This window comes from Phyllostomus discolor, chromosome 1 (genome assembly GCF_004126475.2).
Source record: "Phyllostomus discolor isolate MPI-MPIP mPhyDis1 chromosome 1, mPhyDis1.pri.v3, whole genome shotgun sequence".
NCBI classification, from domain to species: Eukaryota; Metazoa; Chordata; class Mammalia; order Chiroptera; family Phyllostomidae; genus Phyllostomus; species Phyllostomus discolor.
The window spans coordinates 208,848,879-208,874,317 of record NC_040903.2 but is presented as its reverse complement, the minus strand read 5'-3'; the positions used below and the strand labels follow the sequence as shown (position 1 = coordinate 208,874,317).

At 45.3% G+C, this 25,439-nt stretch overlaps 1 protein-coding gene and 1 long non-coding RNA gene across 3 annotated transcripts in view; both read left to right on the top strand.

Annotated features, from left to right (window-relative positions):
• RPS6KA5 (ribosomal protein S6 kinase A5) overlaps positions 1-25,439 on the top strand; it is a 125,944-nt gene that overhangs the window by 46,092 nt on the left and 54,413 nt on the right. For both annotated transcript variants that reach the window (XM_028507812.2, XM_036013192.1), the window contains exon 3: positions 6,027-6,245. In XM_028507812.2, coding sequence (XP_028363613.1) covers positions 6,027-6,245 — 219 coding nt within the window. The remainder of the gene's footprint in view (positions 1-6,026; positions 6,246-25,439) is intronic.
• LOC118497745 lies at positions 19,641-24,199 on the top strand. The gene is made up of 2 exons (XR_004900280.1): positions 19,641-21,174; positions 21,210-24,199. It is a non-coding gene; the product is annotated as an uncharacterized LOC118497745 (long non-coding RNA).

Here is a 25,439-nt window from a genome sequence, read left to right as displayed (position 1 = left end):
ATGACAGCAGAAAAGGTGTGTTTACCAAACGGAGGGGGAGGCAAGCTGGCAGGCATAGCTGGTGTGGGTGATGGCCCAGTCACCCTTTAACACGATTTCAGTTATCCCGAAGGATGAGAGAGGGGTGAAGTTCAGCAGCGATGAATGTGGTCCTTGCGTTAGTGGAAACTCACATGACATGACTGGTACTTTAGGCTAATCAAAAATGTTAAAAAAGTTAAAATGGAAAATTATTGTAAAAGGATGTATATAAACATATGAGGTCTGTCCAGAAAGCATCCAGCCATGCCCTGTGACACCGAGAGGCCTTTATTGAAGAAGATGCAAGAAACGTGGTATGTAGGACAATGATGTCTCAGCCCTCTTCAAAGAAGGCGCCTTGGGACCTCACAGAGTCCTTCCAGCTGCGGCGTGCTTTCCTTCTGCTCTGGAAGCACAAGCCGCTTTGAAGCGTCTGTGCCACACTTTTACTTGCGCTGCACTCACTGCATCGTCCCAAAGCCTTCCGAATCATCCAGATAATTTCTGCGGAGGAATGTTCAAGCTTAACGCAAAATTTGATGCCAATTTATTGCTTTACTTGTTCAGCCATTTTTAATGCAATGACCACGCAGTGCACGGACTCACTCAGCGACATCCACGAACCCACTGACTAGTACAGTGAAGGTGTCATTGTTCACGCATGTGCATTCCAGTCCACTCTCTTTGGCTGCCAGGTTACATCTGTGTTCTGTAAATCATTCTCGTTATGTTAACACTGGCTGGACTTTTTCTGAAAAGGCCTCATGTATTTTGAACATCCTACTTTTCACTTAAAATGTGTAAATACATATTCACTTGCCAGTCTTTGGATGTAGGCACAAAACTCTTTCTTTGAGAACAGGTTCTTAATGGTTTATCATGCGTAAACCACACTTGTAATGCATTGGCTAGAATTATTTTGGATTCTTTAATAAAATGGAGTGAGAACCAGACACATTGAAATAATCTAAGTATAAAAGCCTTTTAGATTTTCATGATTTCCCCTCTAGCCTTCTTTTATAGTCATTTCACCCACATCTCATTTTTCAGCAGTTCTTTTGAAATGTCTTGTTTTTCTCTAGTTCTTCCAAAGCATTCGACCTCCTTTTTCTCTTTCACATTCACATTCACATTCACATGGTAATGCAAGACTCAGTTAAACTGTAGTAAGAACAGCAATGACAGGCATGCACAGGCAGGGCAGTGAGCGTCGGTGACCGGGGTAAGCAGACAGTTGCACTGCACGGGGCACACGGCACCGGCAGCCAGTGATCGGCGCTCAGTGTGTGGCCGTGTGGGTTACAGAGGGAGTATCAGTCAGGGCTGGGAGTTGTCTAAATGGAAGTCACTAAGAGAGTTTCCGCCTCTTTTTTCTTTTTCAAAAAAGGCAGTAATTCAAGTACCGTAGTTTATGCTACAAGTTCAGTGTCGACCTGAAGTGTGGCATGGCTTGTAGGCAGTTTGTCCAATTGTCCAGTTTTAAGCAGTGGTAACAAGGCTTTGAGTGACAGAAAGCGGTGACCACACAGCGGCGAGCCAGTCAGCCCCCGGCGAGGGCCGCGTGTTCTAGGTGAGCGCTGTAATGAAGAAAGTAAACCAGAGCCCTTCTAGAACAACAACAGTTTGTACTTTTTCCTCCAGAATAATGCACGTAAGCATACACAAGTTTTGCATGCATTTAATTTCTGGCTTAATAAATTGATTGCTTTTACAGACTATAAAAATATCTGTACAAATTAATCTTATTATTTTAATGCAGAGATTACAAACTACGTCCTAAAATTTATTAGTGAATTCAAATTTGAGAAATAAAATAAGGAGATTAGTTTAATAATGCTCAAAATAAGTTTCAGTGAGAGGGTTGCTTTTGAATAAGAGTCTGCATTTTGGAAAGCAAACTGATACCGGCTCTAAGGAACTAGACACTTTCCCCTGGCACTGTGGAGTTCCCTTCACATTAATTCCTTTGTCGTCCAGCCGCTGAGATCATCATGAACAAGATTTGTCAGCGTTGTTCCATGTCAGGTAGAGCAGAATGATAAACCCACACTTCAGTTTGAACAGGAGTAACCTTCCTAAGATACCTGTCGTTTCCCTCCGGCCTGTGCGGGTCTTTCTCCAGCTCTGGGGAGATGCACAGAGTTGTCTCGTCCCAGTTCTCTCTCCCAAACAGCTGCGTGGCTGCGAGAGCGCTGGGGTTTCCAGCGGCATCCAGAAGGCCGTGTGCCGGGCTGAGGGCTGAAAGATGTACCCCATCCATATGGGCACAGGTGTCTGTCAAGCCAAGTCTGGAATTAGTCCTTGTCATTTATTTGTAGAATTTACTTTACCTCAGTCCCAAAATAAGTAGCACTTCTACATCAAGTTCACTCAACTGCTTCAAGGGCAGTCCTCTGGAAGACCAATGAACTCCATCCCCTCTTCTGCTTACATTTCTTAACTGAGTGTCTCATAAGGCCCTGGCTCTGGTGAACTTAATAAGATGCACGAGCCTTCTACGAAGATTGCTAATGAGAGTATTGGAAGCCACTGCATGTTGATATAGAGATCAGAGTCATGTTCAAGTATGAAGCTTAGTCTTTTTACCTAAGCAGCAAACACACATGTGTTGCCTAAATTCCACTTTAGGGGCAGGAAGTACTGGTTTTGATCTTTTTTGGCCAGAAGAGTTTTCACCATTGGTAGCTTTTGCAGATCCCACATGATGCTTTAAGAACAGGAATTTTTCAACTGACATCAGCACACGCACAACAAAAGATGCTTTCAAAACAGGAATTCTTCAATGTCAGCACACACATAACAAATGGAAGCGAGGAGTTGGCTGCTCTAGAAGTCAACCCATCCATTCACCTAGCTGCAGCTAAAAGGAAATAATATTGCCACCAATTCCAGTTTCTTAAAATATTGGAAAACATGTAGGCGACTGTGGGGTGGGTGGCACCATTCAACAGAAGGTGCACTTCCTTTTGCCCTCTGTACCGATCTGCAAACCGGCTGAGCCGGGCCAGGGAGCGCGGCGCCTTCCAGGTCCGTCCCGGAGGGAGCGTGCTGGCTTCCCCCTTTGCAGTGTGGTAAACAGCCCGCGGCGCCTCAGAAACAGGCTGTTTGGAGGCAGCTCTGTTTTTGCTAGGCAGCCTACTCCTCATTAAGATCCTGTTTGTCTGAAATGTTTGTTGTTGGGAACATTGGAAGGCACTCCTTGAATTTTGTTGACATAAGCTTCTATTTGGCACTTGCCACGTGTAGCTTTAGTTAATTATGGCAATTATTAAAGTAAAAACAAAAGATTTCTGAATGTCATCATTGTTTTTCCCTGTGATTTTCCCGATAGATGGAAATAACTGCACTGGCAGGAGATGTGCTCTTTAGCTCGTATCATCGGAAAACTTCCGAATAGCATCCCACAGCAAGGAGGACGGCAGTGTATTCTTTGACCAGACAGCATGTAATGTGCAATGAGGATGATTTATTAGGTGACCACATACAGTAGCACGCTATGCTACCTCATTTACTTGGAGTTAAATACAACCTTTTTGAAAGTAATAGGAAAGAAATCAAAGAAAAATACTTACAAATTCACAGAGCACATCAGGGGAACCTCCTAGTGGTGAGAACTCTCAAATCATTTACTCTAAGATTGGTTTAAGGAATAAGGACATTTTGTGTAGGTGAAATGACATAATCATGCTTTAATATGTTTAAAACGTTATCGTGTAGAGGCTAATATTCTTTTTTTTTTTTTTGTCCAGAGGGTATAGAAGGACCGACAGATGAATATTATGAAAAGGCCCTTTTCCACTCAATATAGGGAACGTTTTCTAATATTTGCATCCCCCATCAACAAAATGGGCTTCTGTACACAACTTCCTTCCCTTGGGGCAGTAGTGCTGGGCCCACTCCACCCCGATGTCACCCAGCCTGCGTGGTGACTTCTGTTCATCTGGCTCCTTATTCACTTGACTCTGAGCTCATTCACTTCAGGGAGGCGGTGGGAGCCCAGCTAGAGTACGGGCTCCGGGGTCGGGCTGAATGGATACGTGTGACCTTGGGCAAGCGACCTACCTCCACTCCACTTCAGTTTCCTCGTCTGTCGAATGGGGGCCACAGGAGTGCAGTGAGTCAGCATGGCTCTGAAGTGCCAGGCAAGTGCTGGGTGTCGCGTGCTAACACCTAGTGGCGCCGTGGTCGACACCTGAGCTGAGGGGCAGACATGACTGCTGGGAAGAAGCTGAGCAGCGTCTTCCAGTGATGCTGGAGGAAGATGTTTTTTACCGGAGAGGATGGGTTGACAGCAGGGTTTCTAAGGACCACCGAGCTCTGGGGCTGGGAAGCAGGCTGGGTGCCGGGTGTGTGGGGAACACAGCAGCCCCCTGCTTGTCCAGGACTTTGCTTTCTCCGGAGTTTGTAAGTGGCTACTCTGTGGAAGCTGAGCACTTCATTAGAATGTTTTTCAGCCTTCATTTCAATGTTTCTGAGTAGACGAACTTTTAAATTATTTATACTTCAAATTTGCTAGGATTGCATTTTGTGTTTTGGTTCACTTCTGCCTTCCTAAAATCTCCATCTCTAATTATTTTATTTACAGTGAGATAAGACACACATTTTGTGAACTTCTTCTGTATTCCAGAATGTGTTCATGGTGCTGATTTTATTAAAATCCAGAGTATCTGATTTCTAGTATGTATTTGTGAAGGATCATTTTTTTATTCATTATGGTGACCGTGGCCTCTGTGTCACACTGTTGCATTTGAATGGGTTCTGCCACTTCTTATCCATGTCCTTGGGCCAGTTCCTTCTGCACCCGTTCCCTCGTCTGTGAGGTGGGATTGCTGAGAGGGCGGCACTGGCTGCTCTGAGGACTGAGTGAATCCACATGTGCGGCGCGTTCGGCACAGAGCCTGCGCATAGACCAGTCCGCAACAGTGTTGGTTTTCCCTCCTCAGAAGTGGTCCAGTCACTCACCGGTCCAGTGCACGTCACGCGTCTGTACTGATCACTTCCCCAAGCCCTGAACCGCACAGCACACAGGGCACCAGAGCCCTTCCGCTAAGGTCTTTTATTCTAGTGGTGGATCAGAACAGAAATATGGGCGAATCCTGGAGCGGCGTGGGCAGTGTGGAAGCACTGGTCTGGGTCAGAACTCTGACTCCTGAATGGTCTGGTTAAAGGGTTAATTTTGGGGGTGGGGGGGGGGCTGGGCTTAACCATCCGAGAAGGGGTTTGCATTTTTTAAAAGCGAAGATACTTGATCGTACCTAGTGAGGATGAAATGGGGACCTCCTGTGCCTGCTCTGTCTCCTCCCACCTCTTCCTGCCCTCTCCCCCTTCTCTAAACCAGTGCAGATGCCTGCTCTGCCCCAGAGGCACAGTGCCCACAGGGCCCCAGCCCCGCCCACAGGGCTCCAGCCTCGCCCACAGGATTTGCCCAGCAGGCCCCTGCTTAGGGAAAAGGCGGCAAGGTTGACCTAGTAAGCTGTGAGTTACTTCCCAGAGATATAAAGGGGTTTCTGTCAGTATTGTAAATCTGAAGATCTCTTTTTTTATATGTCAGCTTAGATTGCTTTAGACTTTTAAAATAAGTTTAGAGCGGTACTTGAGGTACATGCTTTATCGTGTGTATGAGATTAAGAACTGTTTTTATTCATTTACGTCAATAGCAAACCCTAGAGGTTTTATCTGATATCTGAAACGTCATAGCTGTTCCAGAATTGGAGTGTGGTTAATCGACCGTAACAGCTACTTTCTACAGCTAAAAATATTGAAAGAATAACAGTAAGAGTGAAAGCATAACTTTGTCAGCAGTGGTTGGATATGTAAATACTGAGGGTTAGACTCAGAAACACGTTTGGAATAAAACTGAAGAAATCTGTCAAAGAACTATTTGCAACGTTACTAAGGACACTTTTTCATTCAAAGAGTGTTTGTGTGCATGCATCGTAATGTGCAACTTCCAATAAATTACCTTTCTGCTTGTGTAGCATTTTAATTCTTTCTCTCTTTTTCAGCTTATGGAAAAGTGTTTCTAGTCCGTAAGATAAGTGGGCATGATGCCGGGAAGCTATACGCCATGAAAGTCTTGAAAAAGGCGACGATCGTGCAGAAGGCCAAAACCACGGAGCACACCAGGACGGAGCGGCAGGTCCTGGAGCACATCAGGCAGTCGCCGTTTCTGGTGACGCTGCACTACGCCTTCCAGACGGAAACCAAGCTGCATCTCATTTTAGGTGAGTGTCAGCTGTCGTCGGGCTTCTTGCGGACACACCTGGGGGCGGCGAGGTTGCGTTGTAGTGCAGTCAGGGGTAACATATTTTGAATTTAGAAGAAGTGAGTATCTTCAGTTCATGTTTCTCTGTGTGGTGGTATTTCCTAAACATCACGAATTGCTGTGGATTTGGGACCATCCAGCCTGGAGAAATTTATGCTTGTGTTTCACACTCCTTTATGAATCTTAAGAAACACTTGAGTCACCGGCTTCCGTTCCGATGTGGGGAGCCGAGCAGCGAAGTGGGGCGCAGTGTCTCCTTTCAGCGTTCTCCAGAATGTGCTGGTGTGGACTGACAAAGGGGCGTTATGGGCATCGTTGAGTGGCAAAAATTAAAAAAAGAAAGACAAGACTTCTTAGAGGTGTTTTGCTTTTCAGGTGAAAAACCTGTGTGTACAAGGGAGATACTCAGTCACCCCCCTTCAATCGCCCCCATTTCTGCCCACAGATGCCCTCTGAACCCTGTCCTTTCCCGGGTGGTCTTGGACCGCTGTGCAGGGACTTGGGGAGTTTCCTCCGCGCAATACTGCCGGATTGCTTTGCTGAAAAGTCTCACCCTTTTCTCTTCCCACCAGAAATGGCAATACTTCCAGTGCTGCCCTCTGCCATCCTTGTTTCACGTGTTACACCTTCAGTCCCATTCTTGTAATGATTTGCATTTATGTTTTATGAGCCTCTGTTTTCAAACTGTCTGACAATTCGACGCGCTAGAGTTCAGGCAGTGCTCTAGGCACTAGCTATTCTTGAGTGCCTGCAGTGTGCCAGCGCCACACTAGGTGTTATCCGTAGTTTCACTAACGCTGCCAGATCTCCTCATTAGCGCTGTCAAAGGTTCTGGAAGCTGCATTTCTTGATGTTACATATGTTGTGTGAGCTTGAGCAGGAAGATAGGAACTCAGGTCGGACTCCTATCAAAGTATGCCAGACAATGCTCCCTGTATTCTTTGATTATTGGTAGCACAAGCAAGTTTTTAAATACATGTTTGGCAATTTTATTGAATGCTCTCATTTTGGAAATTACACTTTTATTAATGATGCCTAAAGTTGCATTCACTTTTTGAGTCATGAAGTTACACTTACGGTTTCATTTTGCAGTGCTTGCCAGCAACCAACAGTCCTAAATCCCTGCTACATCTGGGCTGTCGTCTCTCCTGTCCTGAGTCCCCACACTAATGTGGTCTCTGCCTGTTGTTCCAGCGAGTGTGTGGCATGTGGCCCTTCGCTCTGCATCCTGTGTGCTCCCGCTTGGCTGTGTTACTGACTCATTTCAAAGTACGCATTCCTTAGGATTTTTAGGCTGTGGGGACAGAACGTTTCGTTAGAGTGATTTCAAATATTTGTAGCAGCAGAATCCTTCCCTTAAGTGAAAATGAAAGCATTCCGATGGAAAACAAATAGAAGCGAGCAGCTCTGCCCGAGTCTGAGCTCAAGGGCACCAAGCCCTACCAGTTTGTTTCTGTTCCTCGCCCGAGTCTCCAAGGAAGCCTGAGGGAGGCCCTGAAGGCTGGCTGAGAAACGCTTGTCTTGTTCTGCCTCTGCAATAAGCCAGCTCATAGCAGTGCATGGCGAGCCTGCAGCGTGCAGCGGGCACCAGCCCGGAGCTGCCAGAGCCCAGACTCCGGGCGCTGTGCCACCGCACCGCCGCTGCTCTCCCTCTTTCCTGCTCTCTCGCCGGAACTGCGCTCCATCTGTTTCTGTTGTTTGCTGAAAGAGTGTACTTGTTGTCAATAATGTTTTCAACTTAAAGGTAGATAAGTGAAATGTTTTGTATTGGATTTTAAAAAAGTAGTCCTTTTTAGTTGTTGGTCCTCCATTACTTGTGTTCTTTGTCAGGGCCCCATAAATGAACGAACACAAAACAAAGTGAGGAAACCCATTTCTCGCGCCAGCCCGAGGCTAGAACGCGGACCAAACAGACTGGTTCCGCCGTAAGCAGGGCAGTGTGTCCGGAAAGCAGGCCCTCCTCTCCGTGGATTTAATTTAGTTTCATTCTTATTGAATTTATTGGAGTGACACTGGTTGATAAGTGTAATGCAGTTTCTCTGTGTGCATGTTTATAGTTGTTATTTGACCTGAAAGACTAACATTTTCAGAAATCTAGAGCAGGGCTTGATTACATGCTGTTTTTGTGGTTCAGTCTTCTGTTTGCCGTGCTTAGCAGACACCCTGGGCCAGTTTTCCAAACACTGTGCTGTAAACCTAGTCTTTCTGAGTTTGCTAGGGCTGCCGTGACAAATTGTCACAGACGGGTGGCTTCAGCAGCACAGATTTAGTTCCTCGCGGTCCTGGCGGCTGGAGTGCAAGAGCGAGGTGCCATGGGGTTGGTTTCTTTTGAGGGCATGGGAAAGGGTCTGTTCCAGGCTTTTCTCCTCCAATTGCAGGTGGCCACCCTCTGCCTGCGTTTTCCCATGGGCCTTTTCGGTGCATGGATAGCCCTGGGGTTGCTTTTGTTTTCCAAGTCCCTGCTCTTATGAGGACACCAGGCAGATTGGATCAGGGCCCACCCTAAGGCTCTCATTTTAATAACTCAGTCACCTCTCTGAAGGCCTTGTCTCTAAATCTAGTCACACTTGGAGGTACTGGGGTTAGGGCTTTACTGTGTAAATTTGGCGTGGGGGACACAGTTCAGCCCGTAACTATCTCTGCAGGTTTGTTGACTACCTGACTTTATTCAGTTTCATGTACTATTAGAAGTTAATAGCAGGAATTTGTGTAATGAGCTCTTCAGGGACCCAGCTACCCTTTTAATATGATGAGTAAGTTAACTCTATAGGACTTCTAGAAATATGATATTTTTAAAAACTATTTTATGTCTATAAAAGCATCTGTATGCAAATAGAAGATGTGAAAAAAAAGCCAGAATAAACAAAGGAAAACCTATTTTAACTACCTAGAGTTTATCTCGTTATATTTCTTCCCTCTGGTACTAATTAGTATATGTCCGTCTAGATCTTTTTGTGTATGTGTCTGCGTGAATGAATGTCTAATGAAAATGAGGTCGTCCTGTTTCTATAATTGGTAACCAGATTTTTTTACTTCTTTCAGTTAATGATGTCTACCTTTTCCAGTTAACAAATTTTCATTTTGAAATACCCAATGGTACGAGTTATTTATTGCTGGATAACCACTCTACAATGTAGTTGCCTAAACAGTGAGCTCTTTCCTCGTGATTCTATGGGTTTGCTGGACAGAGCTCTGCTGGTTTCACCTGGACTCGCACACGTGGTGGTCAGCTGGGGAGTTGGCTGGGCTGGGAGGGCCGCGATGGTTTCACTCTCGTGTCTGACAGCTGGTGCTGGCTGTCGGCCGGGGCACCTCCCTTCCCCTCCACCCTTCATGCCGCCTCTCACCCTCCAGCGTGGTAGGCAGCTTCTCCTTAGCAGGCAGTCTCAGGGCATCTCACGGGGACAGCCACCAGGTGAAGGCAGAGGCTGCGGGTCTTCCTGGGGAACTCCAGAACTCCTGCAGCCTTGCTCCTAATGCCAGACTGAGTGGGTGGGGAAATAGACTTCATTTCTTTTTACTTTTTTTAAACAGATTTTTAAAAATTGAGGTATAATTTATATACATTTTATTAGTTTCAGGTATACAACACAGTGATTCGATATTCGAATGTATTGAAGTCTGGTTAACATCTGTCCCCATACACAGCTACAGAATTTCGGCGCTGATGTTGTGATGAAAACGGGAGGATTTACTCTCTCAGCAGCTTCCCAATGTGCACTGCGGCAGTATCAACCATCGTCGCCGTGTCCATTACGTCCCCATTACGTCCCTGTGACGTAACTGTTGTGTAACTGGAAATGTGCACCTTTTGATTCCCCCCCTCACCTCTGGCAACCACCAGACTGTTTTCTGTATCTCTGAGCTTGTTGGGGTGTTTCTTTTGTTTTTTAGATTTCACACTTAAGTGAGTCATATGGTCCTGTCTTTTCGCCAATGTATTTCACTTAGCATAGCGCCCTGAAGGCGCATCCATGTTGTCACAGATGGTGAGACTGCATTCTTTGTTCTGCCGAGCATCATTCCCTTGTGTATATGTACTACATTTTCTTTTTTTTAAAACATTTTTTAAATTTTAATTGTTGTTCAAGTACAGTTTTCTGTCTTTAACTCCCATCCCAGCCCACCCCCCCAGCCCTCCCCACCTCCCTCCCATTACCACCCCTCCCCCCCAGTTTTTGTCCATGTGTCCTTTATACTTGTTCCTGTAAACCCTTCCCCTTTTCCCCTAAAATTCCCTCCCCTCTCCCCTCTGGTCACTGTCGGCCTGTTCTCTATTTCAGTGTCTTTGGTTATATTTTGCTTGTTTGTTTTGTTGTTTAGGTTCCTGTTAAAGGTGAGATCATATGGTATTTGTCTTTCACCGCCTGGCTTATTTCGCTTAGCATAATGCGTTCCAGTTACATCCATGCTGTTGCAAAGGGTAGGAGCTCCTTCTTTCTTTCTGCTGCATAGAATTCCATTGTGTAAATGTACCACAGTTTTTTGATCCATTCATTTACTGATGGGCACCTGGGTTGCTTCCAACACCCGGCTATTGTAGATTGTGCTGCTATGAACGTTGGGGTGCATAGGTTCTTTTGGATTGGTGTTTCAGGGTTCTTAGGATATAGTCCCAGCAGTGGGATTGCTGGGTCAAAAGGCAGATCCATTTTTAGTTTTCTGAGAAAATTCCATACTGTTTTCCATAGGCGTTGTACCAGTCTGCAGTCCCACCAGCAGTGCACTAGGGTCCCCTTTTCTCCACAACCTCTCCAACACTTGTTGTTTGTTGTTTATGATGGCCATTCTGACTGGTGTGAAGTGGTATCTCATTGTGGTTTTAATTTGCATCTCTCTGATAGCTAGCAATACTGAGCATCTTTTCATGTGTCTCTGGATTCTCTGTATGTCCTCTTTGGAGAAGTGTCTGTTCAAGTCCTTTACCCACTTTTTCATGGGTTGCTTGTCTTCTTAGAGTGGAGTCATGTAAGTTCTTTGTATATTTTGGAGATTAAATCCTTGTCTGAGGTATCATTGGCAAATATGTTTTCCCATACAGTTGGTTCTCTTTTTATTTTAATACTGTTTTCTTTAGCCGTGCAAAAGCTTTTTATTTTGATGAGATTCCATGTGTTTATTCTTTCCTTTATGTCCCTTGCTCTAGGGGACAGATCAGTAAAAATGTTGCTGTGTGAAATATCTGCGATTTTTCTGCTTATGTTCTCCTCTAGGGCTTTATGTAGTATGTACTACATTTTCTTTACCTCTTCATTCACCAGTGGACACTTCGGTGCTTTCTCAGCCAATCCACGGCATGCTGTTTGGTGCGTGTGGGTTTTATTTGTCTCTGAGTTTCGCTGAAAGTGTAGATCATGGAGGTGTGCAGTCGTTCTTGCTGTTTTCTGAGCTATTTGGGGAGAAGGTGTGGAGACTCAGTTCCAAGTTGCTGTCATGCTTCTGCGCGGGTCCATGCCTCACTAGATGTTTGACCAGGCTTTGCCTTTAGGATACAATTTGCCCGATCAGCGCAGGCCTCTCAAAATGATGATTATTACAATGTCGGTATTATCTTGACAGATGCTTACTTTTGACATGTGCCAGATACGAAAGATAGCATTTCTATCAGAACTGAGTACGTATGATTTTTTCCTACAGTATGCTTCATTTCATTGTGATTGCCTTCCAACCATTTATATGGTTTCTGCTCTCCTCCAAGTCAGGGGTCAGCAGCAGGGGGCTAGATTTGGCCTTTGGGCTATAATTTGTTGACCCCTCCTGTAAACCTATCTTAGAAGTCGTATTCTTAAAAGAATTCTATACCCCGGCTGGCGTAGCTCAGTGGATTGAGCACGGGCTGCGAACCAAAGTGTCGCAGGTTCGATTCCCAGTCAGGGTACCTGCCTGGGTTGCAGGCCATGACCCCCAGCAACCACACATTGATGTTTCTCTCTCTCTCTCTCTCTATCTCCCTCCCTTCCCTCTCTAAAAATAAATAAATAAAATCTTAAAAAAAGAGAATTCTATATTACTAGTATCTTTTTAATTATTAATTTTAATAATTTATGTCTATTTTATGTCCAGTGGCATCATGTGACTTTCATGGGTTCTCTCCTTTATATTTTTTTAGCCTTTCCAAATCTTGTAACATGGAAACCAGATCTCCTTTTGTAACTTTTCCGTACCTCTGCAAGGTTACACAAGAAATATAAAAATGTTTTCATCTCTTCTATTTTCTTTAAAATTGTATTCATTTCAGCTAACAGTGGGAAGGAATTCCATGTGGGAAAAGTCTGTAAAAAAACAATTTTTTTTGGTGTTCTCTGATCTCTGTTAGTGGTAATTTTGTCAAAACACCAGCTGATCTATGACTGTTTAAACTGTCAGATTAATCAGGAGAATTTATAAGATACTAAAGAAGCAAATTACAACGGTTATTTATAAAGGTGATTCTGAGCAGCACTCTGAGTAATGAGTGCCACCCGGCCTTATTGACAGTTCTCTCAGCATGAGTCATCCTTTCAGGGAGTTAAAGATGCTGAAAATACTGAAGTTTCACTTTTGAATATTAATTCATCTCAGAACTTGCGAGGGTGATGATGCTTGCTGAGACAGCAACAAAACAGTTCATGATACATTGCAGTCTACTGTACAGAGAGAACAAAGCAGACAGCAACTGAGAAGCTCCTTTGCTTTGAAGTAAATATGACTCATTCACAACACTGAGAAATTGATGCCTCAGTCAGAACTTTGTAATGATTTTGATAAGCCGGAAGGCTTTCACAGGAGCTGCTGTTAGAGTGTTGAGCTAAAACCAAAAGGAAAAGTGAGGTGACTTTGGCACGACATTAAAAAGAAATGACTTTCAGTTGTAGATGGCACATCATGTTAAGACTGCACTTCAGATACAAGACAAGAAAAAGGAGCAATCAGGAAGGATTTAAGCGGTCTGGAGGAGGAAGAGTAGGTGGAAATAAGAACCAGAAAGTGTGGAAATTAATGTATGTGAGGCATGTCTGAAGGAAGAGAAAAATATGTAGGAAGAAAAAATAAAAGACCAGCAAGGAACTGTCCATGGTGGTGGGTGGAAGGGGGTCTGAACCTGGCGGAAATAACAGGACTAACAGTAGCTCTTGTGGTGCCACCACAAGGAGAAGTATGAAAACTTGAGATACAAAGGTTAGATGACCACAGGTCAGTCAGAGTGTTACTAGAAAGAAGTGGGTGTTGAGAGAGTGAAAGCAGAACAGAGAATCTTCTCTTGAAAGCGGGCAGCGTGGGACTTGGCCCTTCTCTCTCCCAGTTCTCGCGCTGCCCCACCCAGGAGCCGGTGTCCCTGAGATTGCATGGACGGGAGCCCGGACCGGCTCTCTCCCTGGCTGCCCTCTTCCATGCTCGGTGGATAGCAGTGCCGTTTTGGTCGTTTCTGTGGTTTCCAGTCATCCTCGGGGGGTTATCGAACTCACCATCTCCAGCGGGTTTCAGTTTCTCCATCCGTTAGAAGAAGCACACACACTGTGAACAATGGAGAGGTTTCTGGTGCAACGTTAAGTCCAGCCAGATGTGCAGAGGTCCTCAGCAGCTGATCTCTCTTAGCAACTTTCGAATACACAATACAGTGTACTTAATGATAGCCCCATAAGATATTCTCAGCACTAGAGGAGTAATTTTGTCTCTTAGGGAGTTGCTAGAATCCTGGAAATTTTTTGAAGATCTTCAGATTCTCAAGATTAATTTACTATTAAACAATTTTTAACAGGGGACTGGAGGGAAAGGGCTGTCAAGGAACGTGTATAAAGGACCCATGGACAAAGCCAAAGAGGGGAAGGATTGAGGGTTGGGGGTGTTGTGGTGGTGGAAAAATGAGACAACTATACCTGAATAATGGTAAAAAATGAATAAAAGGACACACAACCTCTAAAAAAATTTTTTACTAGTTAAAGCCTGATTCTCTGTCTTCCAGTTTCTACCCATCGTCCTATACTCAGTACAGAGACGGACACACACACACACACACACACACGCACACTTTGCTGTTCTGAATCCAAAATGAAATGTGACTGAGCATAAGCAGCCCTGTAACAACAAAACAAAATCTACTTGCTGTTAAATATCTGTGTAACGTAAGTGTCATTGAGTGAAATAAATGTATCTTATATCCCTAACATGAAAAAAAATTGACCTAAGTTAAAGGTACATAATTCTAGTAAAATAGAGAAAAGTAATCTCTTTTGTTTTTAATCTCCAATAGAGGACATTTTTCATTGCTTTTAGAGAGAGAGAAAGTGGTAAGGGGGGGGAGAGACATTGATGCGAGGGTTGCCTTCTCCCATGTGCCCTAACCGGAGATTAAACCCACAACCTAGGTATGTGCCCTGACTGGGAATCGAACCCACGATCTTTCAGTCTATGGGACAACCCTCCAACCAACTTAGCTACACTGAACAGGGCCCTTTTTTTTTTCTTCTCCTCCTCCTCCTCCTTCTTTTAAAGGAAACAATAAAGAATCTGGTGTTGCAACATTGCAATTTTAAATTATCTTTTTAAGGACATATTGTGCCACATTACTAGAATTATTAGACATTGGTAGAAATCTTTAGCATTCTAACTTGTTACTTCTGTAGAAATAAACTTCACCCGGACCTTTGGGTGAAGCATTTTTGTCACAGACCAGGGGCCTAACTGAGCTAGTTTAGAAGTACAGGAGCCTTGCAGGACTTGAAAGTGAAAGAATAAATGATGCTCAGCAGAGAGTTGATAATGTGTCTTCAAATTCTTCATACAGATTTCCTGGAGGACTCTTTGGGATCTCGGCCCCTTTGATACCTACAATAGGTGAAGTGCATCAAAATATAGTCTGTTCTAAAACTCTTCATGCACGCAGCAAATATTTGCCTGGTTTCTAAGTGTCAGGTTCTTGGATATAATAGCAAACAACCTGGACAAGATTCTTGTCCTCGGGGCCTTATAATCCAAAAGTGGGACAGAGGTTAAATAAATTAGTGCACAATTAAGCAATTACCCTTGAGATAAGTAGTTGGAAGAAGACGCAGAGGGTGCTAATGGGAGCATGTAATGAAAAGACTTAAATCTAATCTGGGTTATCAGGGAAGACCTTCTCAGAGAAGTGACATTTAAAGTGTAACTTAAGGAGCAGCAGGGGGTGACAGGGAAGGACAGTCCAGACACAGAGGTCCCCCCAGCATCTGTGATGGTGAAGACAGGAAAATGCGTGGAGCATGAGAAGACTGTGAAAAGGTAAAGGTGAACACGGTGCAGAGAGAGTCCTGGGCAGCATGGTAGTGAGGTCCCATCATGCGGAGCCTTTGGATTCTGGAGGCAGATGGACTTGGATTTCAGTTCCAGCTTCGTCACCTATGAAGTGTGTGATCTCGAGCAAGGCACTTGGGTTACACACATGGCCTACAAGTTACTAATGAACCTTTCAGCCTTTTCTGCGTGATACACTGCCCCCAGATTAAGGGGTTTTATTATAACCGTTATGAGGAACTTGGTTTGAGCTGGACGCTCAGTGGTGGTTCTTGTGCCCGTCTCGCTTGGCTCTGTCTGAAGTATTCTTCCCCTCGGTCTGCAGTGTGCAGCTGAAAGGTCAAGCAGTACGAGGACTGGACAGTGTCCATTGGCTTTGGTAACATGAGATTATTTTAAAGCTGAGACTCTGGTGGTATCAGGGAAGTGGGAATTGTACCCTAGTGTGTTAGGAAGTAAGCAGAGGCTGTGGTAGGCAGAATAACTGAACACCAAAGATGCCCACATCCTATTTCTTAGAATCTATACATACGTTGTGTTACATGACAAGGGAGGAGTAAGGTTGCGGGTGGGACTAAAATTGCTAGTCTGCTGACCTTAAAATGGGGAGGTAATCCTGGATGATCTGGGTGAGCACAGCGTAACCGCAGTGGCCCTCAAAAGTGGAAGAAGAGGACGGCAGAAGAAGGGAGTCGGATGGAGATGTGACTGCAGAAGAGGTCAGAGTGACGCAGTGTGAGACGTGACGTAGCGGCCATCGCTGACTTTGAAGGTGGAGGGAGGGGCCGTGAGCCGAGGCGTGCAGGCTGCCTCTGGGAAATGGGAAAGGCAGAAGGTGGACTTTCTCTTAGAGCTTTCAGAATAAATGCAGCCCCACTGCATCCTGCTTTTAGCCCGGAGACATGCGTGTCGCACCTCTAAACTGCAGCATAAAGTGCTACATCCTTGTTGTTCTGAGCCGCCAGGGCTGCAGCCATTGGTCACAGCAGCAGCAGGGAGTGCGCAGAGGGGAAGAGGGAGAGTCAGATCAGACACGGAAACCACGCTAAAGGAGTGTTGCCGGGAAAGGCAGAAGAAAGGAAAGGTGGGATGTGCTGGGTTTAGAGAGGACGGCAGTGGTTTAAAGTTGGAGAGATGGTGTGCTTTTGGAGTGGCACATTATCTGTGTGATATCTGTGTTATTTTTATGCTTCTGACAGACGCAGTGTCCGAGTGCGTCATCTGGCGCTCCAGCTACCGTCACATGGAAATCTTTCAAAGCGTTAATTGTGCTTGAATAAAAACCCGATATCTCCTGAATATTGCTCTGAAATACCAATTATGTAAGAAAATTTCTTTGGCTGACTACTACCTAAAACCAATTAGACCCGAATATTACTTTGTAGAAATATATGTCAAGCATTTCTAAACCTTGCAGTTATGCTTACATTGAGAGAATAGCTTAATTCAGGATATCATAAATTCGAATTGTATTTTTAAATCATTGCAGTTAAACTTGGCCATATTTTTCAGTTCTCTAATTGTTATTGATGTCTACAAATAATAACAGTAGCTCATAGTCACCATGTAATAAGTTCTTAATGCAGATCTGGCCCAGGATCATCCCGTAATAGCTCATTTAGGCCTCATGACGATCTTATGTGGAAGTTGAAGTTATTTCTAGTCATATTTTATAGATACAGAATATGAGCCATTCTGTGTCTAAAGAAGATCATTTAGCAAAACATCAAAGAATTGAGATATAATCATTTTCATATAACAAAAATGTTTCTTTTAGTTTAATCAAGAAACCAGTAGTCTATACAAGCATCTTGGTAATGAATTAGGTTGTTGGACTGTAAGTAAATCTCAGTGTAATTATACATTGATAAATTGTGGGGGAGGGGACTCCCATTGATGAGATGTGCCTCACAGCTGCTGAGAACATACCAGATTTACTTACTTGTTCATGTGTAATTGTTGTCACGAAGGTGGACCCTTGATGGTCCCACTGTGCTCTTCGGTTATGAGGAGAGTAGGTCTTTACTCCCACTGAAAACATATCAAGTCCAACTGCTGCAGACTCAGGTTTTCTTCCTCTCTTCTTTCTTTTGTACCTTCAAAACTTCCGTGTCCTGGAAATGCCTTTTAGAGTAGAAAAACCAAAGATAATGATAACAACAAGGTGAAAACATTTTTTTAAAAGGCATACATTCACTGCTGATGGTGTAGATAAATGGCTGTAGCTTGTTAGAAGAAAATATTTGTTAAAACAATTTGGTAGCTCAGTGGATTGAGCACAGGCTGCGAACCAAAGTGTCGCAGGTTCGATTCCCAGTCAGGTCACATGCCTGGGTTGCAGGCCACGGCCCCCAGCAACTGCACATTGATGTTTCTCTCTTTCTCTCTTTCTCCCTCCCTTCCCTCTCTGAAAATGGATGAATAAAATCTTTTAAAAAAATTTGCAGCAATTATCAAGATTTCATATGTAAGTATGTTGTAGCTCAGCAGTCCAGTTTTAGGACTCTGTCCTCCTAATCTATACCTCCCCAAGTGGAAAAATGGACACACAGAGGTGTTTCTTATGGCAGTATTTTCTTGCTGTTTTTATTACTGTTGTAGTTATTATAAGAAGGAGAATGTCAATATAGAGTAGGATTGCCTGTGGGCCAGAAACTCCTAGACTCCTGTGTCCAGGGTCAGAGTGGAGTTTGAGATGAGGGTAGCAAGTGTTTTTTATCGTGATATTTAGTTTTTGTAGTACTTCTTGGTTATCAGGCATTACTCTTGGCATTTTCTATACATTATCTTTTAGCCTTTGCACAGGAGGTAGAGATTGTCATCTCTGTTTTTCAAATGTCCTGCACTCCTGAGATGTCAGGAGACGAACCAGGACTGCAGAGCTGGTGTTTGGAGGAGCCACGTGACTTCCTTTGTCCACGCAGCTCAGCCCATGTATGTTGACCGCTTTGGTGTATCAGGAACAGCATCATTATTTTTAATAGCAGAAAATTAGATGGCTGTGATGTTCCGTTTTTTTACCTCTCTTGATCCTTTCCAATTCTACGTTATAATTTAATTAATTTCCTTAACCCATAGCCATGGTTGGCTCACCATGCTGGTTAAAGTCTCCCATTGACTCCCACTTTGCTTGAAGAGGGTAGAACCTAAATAAACTCCAGTGCCAGGCTTTTGAAGCAGTCCGACTCCAGCCTCAGCCCCTTCCACCCAGTCCCACTGCTGTGCTCCGGGGCCTGTGCTCCAGCCCCCTGAGCAAATCCACTCACTCCGCCGGGAGCATGCGTTTCTCTTTCCCTGCTCCGCACTTAAACACTAGCTTGAGTCCAGCTCTGGGTTTCAGCATTTCCTAACAGACAAGTCACTTACTCTCCCTGACCCTTTGCTTTCCCGTCTGCCCGGACCTGTTTGGCCTGCGTGGGATGATGCCTGTGTTGACTGGAAACAGAAAGTCCACTAGGCATTCTCTCAGCAGGAAGGATTTACTGGGGACAAAGAAGGGATGGCAAGGTGGTGTGTGCAGCCCTGGCAAGCCAGGTGCAAGACGGGAGAGCAAGGAGGAAGCCGTTCTTCTCGGGCGGGAAGAGGCGGTTAAGAGGAGGGGCTGTTGGAACCGCCCGGCCCTGTTGTAACCACGGAGCTCCTCCAGGAGGGCTTTTGCAACCCGCTGAGGGTGTGAGAGCTGCTCCGAAGGCCCTCCCACTCCTGTCTGGGGTAAGGCCTCTGTCAAAACGTTGACACATGTCAAGTGTCTAGTAGCGCCCCTGGCGGACGGTGATCCACAGCCGTGGCTGCACTCACGTGAGGCCTAGAGAAGCACGAGATGCAACAGAAACAACTTGTGATCGGAAGTAAGAAAGCACAATAATGAGGTGACGAGAAAGCCCTTCTTACGGGAGATTGCCAAGCAAACCCAGAGAGGGAATGGTGGGTGGGGTCAGAAAGTCAGCGCTGGATTCTAAAATGGGTGGGTGCTAGTCTGACGAGGAACTGGCATTTTCACATGGTATCACCTCGTCTCCCCGCAATTTACCAGTTCATTACAGAGGGAAACATGACTTGATAGAAGTGGAGAAGCCTGGCAGACACCACCTTCATCAAGGACGTGATCAAAATTAATACCAATTTTAGGGAAATTAACATCACATGCTTCCTGATATATTCTAAGGCAGAGACCATAATGTCATTGATATTCCTTCCAAGAACGCATAGCCTGCATCTCATCAGGAAAAAACATTAGACAAAACCCAAGTCGGAGGTTGGTCCTCAAAATGACTGGCCTCGCCCCTCCGAAGATGTCAAGGTCAAGAAAGACAGAGGGCTCCAGACTAAAGAGCTCTGCTAGCCAGGGCGACCATGACCTAGGTCCTGGGCTGGGGACAGAGTGGCTGTGAAGAGCATTAATTGGGGCAATGACAAAATCTGAGTAGGGGGTAGAAATGAGATATTGTCATTACTATTACGCTTTCCAGATAATGGTATTTTTATCGTAGCTACAGGTTTTGACATTGGAGGTTGTGTTCTGGTTTTAGGAAAGAGAGACTTTTTCTGAGGAGACGCACACTGAAGGGCTTGGGGACAGGCTCGTGCTGTCCCCAGCGGACTCCCGGCTGGCTCGGGGAAATGTGCGTGTGTAAAAGAGAACATGGAAGCCAGTGAAGCAAAATGTAAACAACTGGGGAATTTTCATAATGGGAATGTGGAGATTTCTTGTACAGTGTTTGTGAAATTTTTTGTGAGTTTGAAATTGTATCAAGATAATATTTTTTGAAAACCTAAGAGTAAGGCTCGTGACCTAGGAAAAACTTCTTTCACAGGCCCCAGATGAATGGACAGTCCTCACCAGTCCTCCTAGAGCGATGCCAGGTTTCGTGCCACTGTCCCTTACTTAGAACGTAAGCCTGTGAAACAGGGTTAGAGTGTAACTTTCCCCAGACAGTGTTGTTCGAGTTCATAGCTTTCTCTCGCTCCGCCTTTGTTCAAGCCGCTGGAGCACATCCAGAAAGATGTGCAGACTATGCGTGTTGTCCTTTGCACGTGGGACCTCTCACACCTGAGCACTTGGTGAGGTTTGGCCTGCAGGCAATTTGAGGCTCTCATCTGGGGCAGGAATTCTGAATGTAGCTCTTCTGTGTTGTCAAGTTCAGACACTTGTGCTTGAGCGGGCAGGTAGGTGAAGGCGAGAGCCCCTCTGTAGGTATTGCTGCAGGCCAGGCCAGAGACCTGAATGAGGGAACGGCCTGGGTGCAGCCCTCTCAGGCATACATTCGCTCTCAAACCCTGCGCCATAAACATGCCAGTGATCATTTTAGCTTGGCACGTTCTCAAGAAAAAGATTGAAACGTTGTTTATTGTGGCCATCAAAAAAAAAAAAACCTCCATGGAAGCTACCCCCCATCCTGGTGCTGAATGTCTCCTTTTGAGTGTGGGGACATTCTGACAAGAACTCTGAAACTTAATTGTGGAAAGTGTGAAAGATGGCGAAATTCAGTGGGCCAATAAATATAGAATTATTGGCTCTAAGCCATTTAAACATTTGAGAGAGAGAACAGTGGATCTTAAGACAGTTTTTCTGACAGTGATTAGCAAGACCCCCTGCCTAACGAGGCTGCTCCTAGTGACAGTAACTCCTACAGGGGTGTGTGTGTGTGTGTGTGTGTGTTCGGGGGAGGGCAAGCCTAGCATGTCAGGGAAAGTCACCGTCTTTGTAGTCGGGCTGCCCCCATTCACACCCCCATCACCCCGCTTACCAGCTGTGCGACTCCGGGTGATTTGTTCAACCTCTCTGAGTTCCGCTGTTCTCTAGAGATTGTCCTCCTCCCTCTGGGGGCAGTACTATTATAATAGTGCCCGCCGCAGAGCATCGTGTGTGAGGATCCAATTCATAACTACGTCTGACCGGAACAGGTGCATCAGAAGTGCCCCGTATCTCTAGATGTTAGCACTTCTTTGTCTAGTCTCAGGAGCAGTGAGCTGTGTTTAAGGAGGACGGCCCAGACCCTGTTTTACATCACCGAATTTTCATCTGGCAGGGGCCCTTTCGCTTCGGGGACCAGCCTGGGATTAAGGTGCCGCTTCCGTGCAAGCGGCGGTGGCCAGGAGTGCACTGTGTTCGTTCTCACTGTGATGTCCACAGAGGCAGAAAGCCTCAGGAATAGCAATAAAAACTGGATGTTCTCGTGCTGTTTCTGACAGCTTTCCTATCCTAAAGAGAATAAAAGCAGTCAGCATTGGCTTTAAAAACAAGAACAAAACACTTCACACATTGCAGTTGCTTATGGAAGGAATTGGCAAAGACTCGAGGAGGGCAATTTCTAGAAACCTAATGAATCGTAATTTTGACAGGGAAGTTACTCAGGGTAGAAAAGTTGGCATGGACCATGAACCCTCTGGGCAGAGTGGACCTTAAATAATTCTAGTATTATTTTCCACTCAGGTGCTTCATTCAAGGTATACTTTTCAGTAAGTATTCCATATAAAAAAAAATGTAGCTTATGCCTTGTTGCAGAAGGAGCGGGGAGACATCTTGAGTCACGAAGCTGAGAAGGATCTTACTCTCGGGGGTCCGTAAGCCCCTGGGTTTTCAGGATGCCCCTCGCCACTGGGATGCCGCTGCCCACTCTCTCCCAGAGCTGCGTTCATCCCTGATTCCTGTGATCTCTCTCTCTCAAGGGAACAAAAGTTTTATAATTCAGCTCAAATGCAGTAATATCCCCGTAGTCCTGTCTAAGCTTTGTTGTTTTAGTTGCTGCTCCACTGCCTGGCTAAGTCGTTTCTAGTTTCTAGGACAAGCCCCGGCCTCCCCCTAGCAGCCGCTGGACGTCTAGACAAGTACAGAGGCGTAAAGACACCAGACGCAATTCCAGCCCACCCTCCCCATTCACAGGTCTTGTTGAGAATGAGACCCCCTTGCTCCGTTTCACTTTTTAAGCTTCCGGATGCCACCAGTCCAATCTGAAATACAAATAAGCTCCAGGACAGTTATGCCAAGCCAGGGCGGGCGTGTGGGAGCAGTGAGCTGAGTGCCCAGGAGAAGCGGCGCTGGGTGTGTGTGCTGTGCTGGTCAAGGTCAAGTTCGTGGTGCTGGCGAGCTGTGGTAGGAACCTGCTCTCAGGTGTTTCCCCCGTGCTGGCAGTCAGCACTCAGCTGTTCGTTTGTAAGTGAATTCGAGAGGAACTTTTCCGTTCAGGTGTATAATGCCATGTTTAGGGTGGTGTTCCTTAAATGATTTGGCTTACAGCTCCTTGGGGAATCTGATAAAAGCTGTGGACCCTCTTGTCTCAGAAGAAGGCACATTTGCGTATACAAACTTGAAAAAAGCGCAGTAATTTCAAAGAATTTACATGGAGCACTTTCAGGATGGTTCTTGAAGCCTTTTAAATGCTGTAAAACTGGCCATTAAAAAACCTATCTTCCTCTTCCTTTGAAAAGGTTCTGGCAGGGCTCTCTGAACCTCTTAACAGTCTCAGAATATATAATCCAAGATAACGATAGTAACTGCCGCACACTGAGCTTTCACTACTTGTCAGACACGACGTGTTCCTCGTAGCCAACAAGTGAACCCTGGATTGTCCCTTCCAAACCCGCCCCTCTGCAGCCTCCCCACCCCAGGCAGCCCACTCCCATCTCTTCAGGAGGAGCACAGGCGCGCTGGATCCTGCCACCGCCCTGCTGTCCCTGTCCCCCTAGCCACCGTCATCTCTCACCTTGTGCATCGCACGGGAGCTCCGACTTCCACCCTCTCTGTTCTCGACGCGGCGGTCAGAGTCACTGGTCCTGTTAAACTGCAAGTCTTGTCCTGCTGTTCGACTCAGAGTCCTCCCGAGGTTCCCCATGTCATTCAGAGGGGAAGGTGGAACCCTTACAACGGCGGAAGCTCTGTGCAGGCCAGCTGCGGGGGCCTGTTCACTTGGACCGCAGTATGGTGTGCGGTGCAGGACATGCAGAGCGGCCTCCGCGGTGGCCGCAAGGACCCGCCCGGGCTGCCCCAGTGCCCTTACCCACTCGCTTCCGTGGCCTGGGCTCTCCCCCTCCTTTTCCCTCATCACTGTTCTGGCCACGCCAGCCTCCTTCCTGAGTCTCAAGCCTCAAGTCCGCCAGGCCCTCTCCTGCCTCAGGGTCTTTGCACTTGCGTTTACTTCTGCCAGGAAGCGTCTTCCCTCAAATAGCTTAGCTTACGTCTTTACGTTCCTAAGTCTTTGCTCAAAAGTCATCTTGTGGGGTATTAACCATCCTTATTAAATGCCATCCTCACTTCTACCCTAGCACTTGTTATCTGCTTTTACTCTGTCCTGGAGTTTTTTGTTTTTTGTTTTTTTGGGGGGTAGTAATCATCATCTTCCCACATATTAATAATAGCTCATTTATGCATGTTTCTCTCTTCCCACTGGAATGCAGCTTATACTAGCATGGAGATTCTTGTCTGTTCCGTTCAGTGCTGTGTGCATAGGACCTAGAAGAGTGACTGATACATAATAAGGACTCGAATATCTGTTGAATGAAATGAACAAACCCTAGGAGAATATATACTTTTTTATAAATATGGTTTTAGATTTAGTGAGATGAAGCAACTTGCTCCAAGTCACACAACTGATAGGTAGTATACCTAGAATTTGTGCACGTTCTGATGTCAAAGACTGTGTTCTTAACTGCTGAAAATATTTCTTTTTGAGGAAATGCAAAATAGCAGGTCAAAATATAGTCCAGAAATGATAGTCTTAGGAAGCTGAGGAGTCAAGTTTGAGTTGCTAGCAGTGGCTGCATATCTGGGGGGAGGGGGCTCTAGAAAGAGGGGACCCACAGGTGAGGTTGTTCCGAAATCTATGGACGCCAACTGACTCCCGGACAGGGAACGCGCGGGCCGAGGGCCTAGGTAGCCAGCTGGAGGAGCCGCAGAAAGATCTTACCAGCTCCTGCCTCCGGGGAGACAGAGTCGGAGTTCACTTCCTCCCAAGTACAGGGACTGGGCAAATAAACACGGCAAGAGGTGCATTAAAATTCTAGAAAACTCTTGTCTTAGGAGTGGGAACCATATTCCCAGAATCCAAAATAAATACTAGTATTTATGCAGAAATATCATATTAGATTTCAGTAAATACTTAAAGGAAGAAAAAAAACTCCTTGTTTGCAGGAGTGTTATTTTCTATTATAGCTTTCTAATAATTAGCTTTGTGGTAAGGTACAGTTGAAACCCCTTGGCAAAATGCAGAAGCCCTAGGCGGGCAGTGCTTTGTGAGGTACGCTGCAAGGTGACGAGCCATTGCTGCTGTATCTGCCTTTTAGAATTTAAAGTTAAATGGGGACTTTAAAGTTAAAACGGTAACAATGTGTGAGCTCATGAAGATTTTGCTTGGTTCTTTTATCAAATTGTAAATGCAACAGATGGATATACTTGTGATACATGCTTTTCAAATTTTTTTAGGCGAAAAGCTTTAAACTGTATCTGTGACTATTTTCTAGGTATACATTGTCGTGTGTTAAGGTGGCAGTGGTTAGTTTCCGATGAAATTATTACTGGTTTACCAATAAATGTCTCATTAGAGCCAGTTATGAACATAATGGTGTTGTGTTTGTTATTATCACTCAGTTTTCTTTCTTTATTTATCACTGTAGCCTTTTGTCTCTTATCTCCTCCCTTCTCTTGAGATCCTAGGGCCAGCTGGCCGGGGGACGGAAGCCCTTTAGGGTCAGGTGTTCTGATCTGGCCGCGCTGTGTGTGCTGCTTTTTCTGTTGGGCTCCGAGGAGCCATAGGATGGCTACCTGCCACCTCTCATACATTTTTGGAAGGGTACATAGAAAATTCTGGAAAACAGGGCATCTGCTTGGAAACAGTGACTGTTAAAAAGGAAAGATGGGATTTTCCTTTGTGTCTTGTTCCGTTCTGTTCATCTTTTATTTCAGTCACTG